Here is an 8,644-nt window from a genome sequence, read left to right on the forward strand (position 1 = left end):
TGTGTGTGCGTGCGTGCGTGCGTGCGTGCGTGCGCGCGCATGTGTATTGGTGGTCCAGAAAGGAGTGTTATCTTCCGGTAGATTATGCTGCATTGAATATATAACTAGCCGACTTTTTACATAGTTTCCTTTGCACGACTTGCGCGGCGCATGTTTGTAAAGCAATTATCAATATCATATTCCTCCATGCTGAACCACCATCGATACATCCGGGAACTTTTGATTATGCAATGCTCAAATACCTCGAGTCAACATTAACATTTTTGGCGAAAACAATAGTGACAAACACACTAATAAGCTGATTATTGAGAACATACTTGCTTTACTTTGTTTGGCCTGTGGCTTGGATACTATAATATCAGGATGTCTAATGCAGTGAGCTGCCAGTTTTATCGATACTTTTTGTTTTGATTTTCTCAACTTATTTGTATGTAAAGCCACACCGACTTAATTTTATGGATGACATCCGCGCGCGCATTGATTTTCGCCTGTCGTCCTCAAAAAAAAAAAAAAAAAGATCACCTACACCTAGCTCTTAGGCCTGGGTAGTCCATGCTAGTCAGCGACAAAACGGAGCCGAGCACCCAAGCTATCGAATTCGAAGCTCCACGACTCAAGAACTAAGTACATAAGTACAGTACCGATTCATAAATGCCGCAAAAAGCCAGCATGTGCCGGCCTGCCGTACGTATACATCGCTAAGTCCTGCCGCAAATTCACAATACCAGCTTTGTATTCCTGTGGTTTAGTAGCATTTTTATTTTTGGCGGGAATTTTTTTATTCGCCCGCGCGCACTAGTTTGGGGGTCTTCAGAGGATGTCATACATAAAATTAAATCGGTGTGGCCTAAATATCAATTGAACAGATAATTTGATTACGCCACTTATGGAAAAGATAATCAGATTACACCGTCATATTTCATCGTCAATGTTTTCTGCATAAATGAGAGGCGATAAAGGACACCGAGAAGGCCAATGGTTGGTAACATATCAAAGAACACAAAACAGTACGATTAGTTCTTATCGCCCCGAAATTAGGTCTGTAACGTAACTTTCTTGGTCAAAACATAGACACCAATGGGGGTAGCGTGGTGTATTCTGGAATAGTTTTGAGGGTATTTCGAGAGTTTGTCCCGGATTCGATGCATTTTAAGACTTACGCGCAAAATGGGCATTTCATTGTATACTGTAAAGTAATATGCATTTTTCACTTCCTAAAATTAATGTCTGTCGGAATATAGCACTCCCTTCTGGACTTTAGTACTCCTGGATAGATTGTCATAGTGATATTCGGTATGGTGGTAGGTCTTGCGAAAAAAAAGGTCAAGGTCAAATATGCGCCTCCTGGTGAATGCTCGGGGTAATGCATCAGCACACACAATTTCTGTATCTTATATGTCCTGGACATGCTAGGGTCTTGCTTTTTTGGTGGCAGCTAGCTTTTATGTGAGGAAACGTAATATTAATGTAGATTTGGTCATTATGTCAGCTTGTTTTGGAAATGCGGTGGTGATTTGGGTGATCATTTCAGTCCATATCATAGGAATGGAATTAAATATTGTTTTTCTTGGTGTTTCCTTGTTTCATCCTCCTCCTTCTTCTACTTTCATTTCGTTGAATTCTATTTGAATGAATGAAAGAATGAATGAATGGCTCATTTCAGGGTTCATTTGATCATTTTGATCGGGTCAAAAGTACATCTCAGCCATAGGCTGAATTGTGTACTTTTTACATATTTAAAAACTCTTGGCATTAGTCTCTTCATCGTTATCTTTTCTATTAAACAATATAAAAGTTAATCCCAAGAAACACTACCTTCAGACAGGCGGATATTCCGTAGTTTTGGGGTAGAGAGAGTGATTCCCTAATACCCGTAGAGTTTTCTTTCATTTTTCTTAAATGCAGGCGTTTAAAATTGTTTTTGTTTTCATTTTCATACAAAAATTGTATACTTCTGGTATTTCTGGTTTCTGGTAAGTTTTTTTTTACTAGACCGCACGTATCCGGGTGGAGCGAGCGGCCGCCGTGGTGTCTGTAGCTTCCTCCGCGCCCACCGCAGCTGCCTTGCCGCCGGCATCGCCGTGCTGCTGAGCCTTGTCTCTGTGGGACTCGCCCCTCTGACGTTCATCAACAAACAGGTAACAGCATTGTACCATAAAGCCTGTTCTATTTTATGATTATTACCTTCGCCAAGAAGGTTATGTTTTCAGTAGCGTTTGTCTGTCTGTCCGTTTGTGTGTCTGTGAACAGCATAACTCAAGAAGCTTAATGTGGATTGTCATGAAACTTGGTATGTGGGTAGGTCTTGATGAGACCTAGAAATGATTGGATTTTGGGCCCCCTGGAGGCTTTTGTTGGTACTGCAGCAGAATGTCCGGTTTTGATATCTCGCTAACTAGATATGCTAGAGTCACGAATTTTGATTGGTAGATAGCTCTTGGGGTAGGGAAGAAGTGACATGAGTTTGGGACCCCTAGCAGCTTGTTCTGGAACTGCAGGAGCGTTTCTTGAAAAATCTCCGAAGGTGGATAACTCAAGAACCGGTTAACGGATTGACATGATTTTGGTATGTAGGTAGCTGAAGTGATGCTTGACATAATCAGATTACAATTATGTAAATCAGGCGCTAATTTGCATAATTAATGAGGAAATTCTATAAATCTGCTTCGTTCGATAATAGGACTATGAAACACTTGTGACATGTAATTGAGAACGAGAAAAACATCTGAGGTTATAGATTATGTAAATGAAGACCTAATTTGCATAATTAATGGGAAATTGTTATACATGTAATTTCATAGTTGTAATTGCTGGTAATTTCATACTTGCCGCATTTGGAAGTTAAGTGAAGGTGAACATCAATGAAGATAATTTATTCACATTATGACCTCATTTGCATAATTCATGAGGAAGTGCTAGAATAGCATATTTTGCTAAGATGAGGCTGTCATTGGGTGGAGAATATGATCAACTGATGTAATCCATGCAAAATGGCACTCTTATTTGCGAAATCAATGATTAAAATTGTATAATTCGTCAACCGGAAGGGTTAACATCATTTGGCGAAGGTATGAGATCATGGAACTCTAGTGTTCATTCTGCTTTTAAAAGAGGATACAAAAAGGAATTTACTGCTGTTTTGCGTAAGTTTTTTTCTTACGTTCGGCATTCTGACGCACGTATATACGCTTGTAGGAAATATCTCAGTTGTCGACGACTTTTGACGCCGTGAAATGCGACCAATACAACATGTCCACCGCTGTTGACGCCTTGAAGCGCGACCAAGACGGCATGTCCACCGCTGTTGACGCCTTGAAACGCGACCAAGACGGCATGTCAACCACTGTTGACGCCTTGAAACGCGACCAAAACGGCATGTCCACCACTGTTGACGCCTTGAAGCGCGACCAAGACGGCATGTCCACCACTGTTGACGCCTTAAAACGCGACCTAGACAACGAACGCAGCCGAATCACCGCCTTGGAAAAGCGTTTTCACGAAATTGGTAAGAATTTAGGTAAATTGGTTTTCAGCTGTTATATTGGCCTTTTATGTCGGTCTATATATTTGCCACTATCATCATTTTAAAAGGGCAACTTGCAAAGGTGTTCATAGACTTGTTTTTCACCCCCTTCCACTTGTATATTTCTTGTGGTGAAGCCAAATAAGTAAATAGATAAAAATACATAGATATATTATGCTACNCACATCTCATCACCACCATTGTGGACTACATAACCCCCATGGAGTGCACATTTACAACATTTACAGATCAGTAAACTCTCAAGTGAGCTCTTCTAATCTGTTCAAACAGCCATTATTAACTGCACAAGTCTCAAACGACTAGAGAATAGCTCAATATATATCGCTAAAGCTAAAAAATGGTGTATAACTTTCACCTATGATACAATGAAAAAAAAATTAATATTAATATATGTATGCAATACAGATTGCCTCATGGCAAACTGTTATCATTGCAATTACCCATGTTCACTAACATTAGAATCCTTTTGCTGCTCTATGCATGTACTGTATAATACATTAAAAATATACAAATATGACTCAACAGCATTCAATTTTGGAAATAAAATTCACAATATTTCACTTCATGCTTTTCTTTCCATAAATGTCTTAGCAAAGATAAACACACTTCCCTTACTTATAATGATTGATTAACACAAATACATGCTACTCTGACCTACAGTACACTGCAATATACAAAAGTATACCAATTGACTAACTACATGTTTCACATAAGATATTACATCTTTGAAATACTAAATAACTATCAATTTACCACAGTTAAGCTGTCACGATGGTCAAAACTGACCTCATTTTTCCTAACACGCAGCTCATAAATATTGATGAAAGATCGGTGTCATTACTGTGTCAATCATTCATTTCGCTATTGACAACAGTAACTGATTGGTTAACACGTTTCAAGGCGTGGACTCAGTTTACACAATGGCCAGCAGATTTCAAGCTTGTCTACATGTACTAGATAAAAAAATACGTTTGGGCTTGAAAAGAATGCAATGTTGGTAGAAACAAGTCATGACTCAGAGATGATTGTATTGGCATTGTGAAAACATTGTACCTGTTACCCCTGATTTGAAGTAGTGTCGCCCAGCTGTGTAACTTTTCTTTGACCTAAGAAATAATTTATGACAGGGCCGATCGGAAGAAAGGGTCAAATTTACTAACCTTTCGAATCTTTCATGGTCCTTGCATCACATATCTAATAATAAACGATGTACTACTTTATATCTTTACAGATCGAGGAAGCGGCTGGCAACATGTTGATGTTGTCTGGCCCTTTAATCGACGTCTACCTGACCAAGCTTGGCGAGGAAGTGGCGTCACGACTCCGCCGGAATAACAGCACGGGCCTGGCCACCTTTGCTGACTTCATCCCGTCACAGGCGTTCACGCCTATCATGTACCTGATCCAGCGATATGGTGGTCAGGTCAGCCACTTCCAGGGCCGGGGGCCATACGGGAAGGTGGAGATAAAGATCACCAGCCTCGAAGTCCTGGAGGCAGTCCTCAGCGGAGAGCGTTCGGACGGGCGAAACTACTTCATGAGGCAACACTTCGACAGGGAACGCACACCAGACGTAAGTATTCTGAACCCCAAGCTAAAGTGTTCTCACTTTAATCCATAGAATACATGGTACAACAGACGCTTTTTTGACAAAGATCAGTAATCCAGGTCAGCCTTAAAAGTGGATCAGGAACCTTTGTAACTGGATGCTTTGGTGCTAATATCAAATCATAATTGCATTACATGATTACAACTGACAGTATTGCACTTGTTTTTCTACAGAAGAAAGTCATCAGCCACTACCGGGGGGTGACGGAAGTGCTGGTGAACGAAGCCCTCCCCTTCACCATGCAGTACAGCAGCAGCAGGCACAAAGTGAAGGTCTCATTCTACAGGCAGAAGTATGACCGAAACGGCATGGTGGAGAACAGTGTTCTGCAGGCAGCAGGCAGCTCTTGACAAATGAAACATGATTCTCACTGATTATGCATGTCAAATGAGAAGGATCAGAAAGGTTTTGAATAAAGTACTCCGTTCTTGTGATCAAATATGACGTGCTTGTATTCTTTGTGTCTAAACAAACTTGCACTGACCAATAATGAAATAGGATTTGACAAAAAATGTTTTTACCAATTGAAAAATAAAATTCATATCAAGTACAAATAGTTCCAACCTGGTACAAAAACGAATAACTCTGCAAGTACTTTTTGATGGTTGCATTTATTGGATTTGAGCACAATTACAATCCATACATAATGAGTCACATGTTTATGTATAACAAGTGTAGCACAAAATTCAACATAGCATAGAATTCACATGTAATCTTTGTTCATATTATTTCATTATCTCTATGTTTAACTATTTGATTGTCTATGTCCTTTGTAACTTGTTCTGTTGGGCTACCTTGTAAATCAGTTGTCCTAAACTGAAGGTACCACCCAACAGTTTTTAAGATCAATAAATAAATAAATGAATTCACATATGCATTTTGCTCAATCAATATATACAAGTATAAGTCCGACATCAAACAAGCTAACTGCATAATAGAACAGGCAATATCAGGCAATAACCTGTTTCACTAAATGTAATATACAGCAGGATCCCACATTTCTGCTCATTCTGACCCACATATCAGGTGATACTCTTGTAGCAGACAGGTCAGCTTAATACACTGCTTGACACAAACCAATCGCCACAATTTTCTTAATTGGCAAAAGCCTAACTTAGTCGCACTATGTAGCATTGGGAGATGCCTACTGCAATCTCCGACAGTGTCGTTTTGGGCCAAAACACACCACATGTTCAGAAAGAACAAGAACATCTAGGAGAATCTTAGTCTCCATCAAGACATCTCACTTCACATGAAGTGAACATACTTGTCAGTACATAGACCCACATCTGGGACACCTGCTGTAGTACAGACAGGCAATTGGCGTGTGAAATGTACAGTTTACCTAAGTTGGTGACACGACACTGTCAAAATCATTCAACGTCACGGGTCCCACCCAACCAGTCACCGTGGTTCAAGGTCTCGGTTCCCTCTCTGGAACTTACGCACGATGACGTGTATAAATGCAATTCATGGATGTGGCTGCGACTAAGTTGATCATTTTGAGATTACCAATCTGGATATACTCTGTCTGCTACAACGTACACCTTTCACATGACTCTATAAATTTACAGAATTGAAGGAAAACTGAATGCTTACTTAGCATCACCATATAGATACAGTGAGCATACATACATTGTACATGCCAACAATTTTTACGATGATCCTTGTGACTCACTTAACAGTTGGCATCTGAGTGTATTGTATAAGATATAGCCTTTTGAAAATACCTACAGCACCAACTGCCCTAGTTGGATACAGGGATATTTCTAAATTGGAAGAAATACAGAATTCTCAAACCTTTAACAGTGAACTGATATGACTGTATGATAACAGTACGACTAACATGACTGCATGATAACAGTACGACTAACATGACTGTATGATAACAGTACGACTAACATGACTGTATGATAACAGTACGACTAACATGACTGTATGATAACAGTACGACTAACATGACTGTATGATAAGAGTACGACTAACATGACATATGATAACAGTACGACTAACATGACTGTATGATAACAGTACGACTAACATGACTGCATGATAACAGTACGACTAACATGACATATGATAACAGTACGACTAACATGACATATGATAACAGTACGACTAACATGACTGTATGATAACAGTACGACTAACATGACTGCATGATAACAGTACGACTAACATGACTGTATGATAACAGTACGACTAACATGACTGCATGATAACAGTACGACTAACATGACTGTATGATAACAGTACGACTAACATGACTGTATGATACAGTGGACTAACATGACTGCAAAATAAGGGGAGAAAATTTTACGTTTGTTAACATATATGCACCAAATGAACCTAAAGATAGAACTCTCTTTTTGAAAGACTTAATTAGCTGGATACATTCTTCTAATATATATGATTTAGTGATTGGGGGGGACTGGAACACCATTATAGACAAGGACAGGGATAAATTTCCACAGGCGGTACACTCTAACGCATACTACAGTGAATCAGCAGCAAGAATAGTTGATTTATGCAATACTTTTAAACTTTACGATGTTTGGAGGGAAAAGTTCCCAAACAAGTTACAGTACACATGGAGGAGATTTAATCCTAACGTGACCTGTAGATTAGATTATTTCCTGATACACAAATCCTTAAAAAAACGAGTTGTAAACACAGATATAAGACCAGCAACAAGAACTGACCATCAAGCTGTTACACTTAAATTAGCCACACAACTTAATCAGAAAGGACCAGGACAGTGGCGGTTCAACGATAGTCTTTGTGACGACAACACCTACAGAAAGGTTTTATTACAAACAATCGAAGATACTAAAAAAATGAACAAGACTCAAAATCACAGAACACTATGGGACCTGTGTAAAAAGAACATTAAAGAAAAAACAATACAATACAGCAAACACAAGGCTAAAATTCGATCAAAATGTTTACACTCATTGGAAAGAAAATTGTCAGTTTTAGAAACAAGGCTACAGGAAAAATTAGAATCTAATACTGAAATTGTTCTAGAATACAACAACACTAAAAAACAAATAGACCAGTTCTACAAATATAAAGCCACTGGTGCAAGAATAAGATCAAGAACTAAATATTACGAAGAAGGCGAAAAATCGACCAAAATGTTTCTAAACCTAGAAAGGAGAAACAATAAAAGGCATACTATTACCGAATTGGAAGGGCCTAATGATCTGATGTTTACAAACACAGCTGAAATTCTTAATCAATGCAAGGAATTTTATCAGGATTTGTACGAATCCAGGCAGGTGCCAGACTCAGAGGTAGAACATTTCCTTCAAATTGTAAACATGCCAAATACTCTTTCTGAAGAAGACAATATATTTCTGGAGAAACCTTTAATGGATAATGAGTTTTGGACAGCACTTACACAAATGAAATCTGGAAAAAGTCCAGGTTCAGACGGTTTAACGGTTGACTTTTACAAAACCTACTGGGATGTGATAGGCTATTTGGTG

General features: G+C 39.0%; 2 protein-coding genes across 2 annotated transcripts in view; both read left to right on the top strand.

Moving 5' to 3' along the window:
* Positions 1-3,588, top strand: part of LOC109479595 — a 6,340-nt gene extending 2,752 nt beyond the window's left edge. Inside the window, exons 2-3 of the mRNA XM_019781586.1 lie at positions 1,993-2,138; positions 3,196-3,588. Coding sequence (XP_019637145.1) covers positions 1,993-2,138; positions 3,196-3,588 — 539 coding nt within the window. The remainder of the gene's footprint in view (positions 1-1,992; positions 2,139-3,195) is intronic.
* Positions 3,589-4,709: 1,121 nt separating this feature from the next.
* On the top strand, positions 4,710-7,214 carry LOC109479596. Its single transcript, XM_019781587.1, has 2 exons — positions 4,710-5,117; positions 5,327-7,214. The coding sequence occupies exons 1-2, from the start codon at positions 4,752-4,754 to the stop codon at positions 5,501-5,503; spliced, it is 543 nt and encodes a 180-aa protein (XP_019637146.1). The 5' UTR covers positions 4,710-4,751; the 3' UTR covers positions 5,504-7,214.
* The last annotated feature ends 1,430 nt before the right edge of the window (positions 7,215-8,644 follow it).

The sequence above is a fragment of the Branchiostoma belcheri genome, unplaced genomic scaffold, assembly GCF_001625305.1.
Source record: "Branchiostoma belcheri isolate BF01 breed outbred unplaced genomic scaffold, Haploidv18h27 scaffold496, whole genome shotgun sequence".
Taxonomy (NCBI): Eukaryota; Metazoa; Chordata; class Leptocardii; order Amphioxiformes; family Branchiostomatidae; genus Branchiostoma; species Branchiostoma belcheri.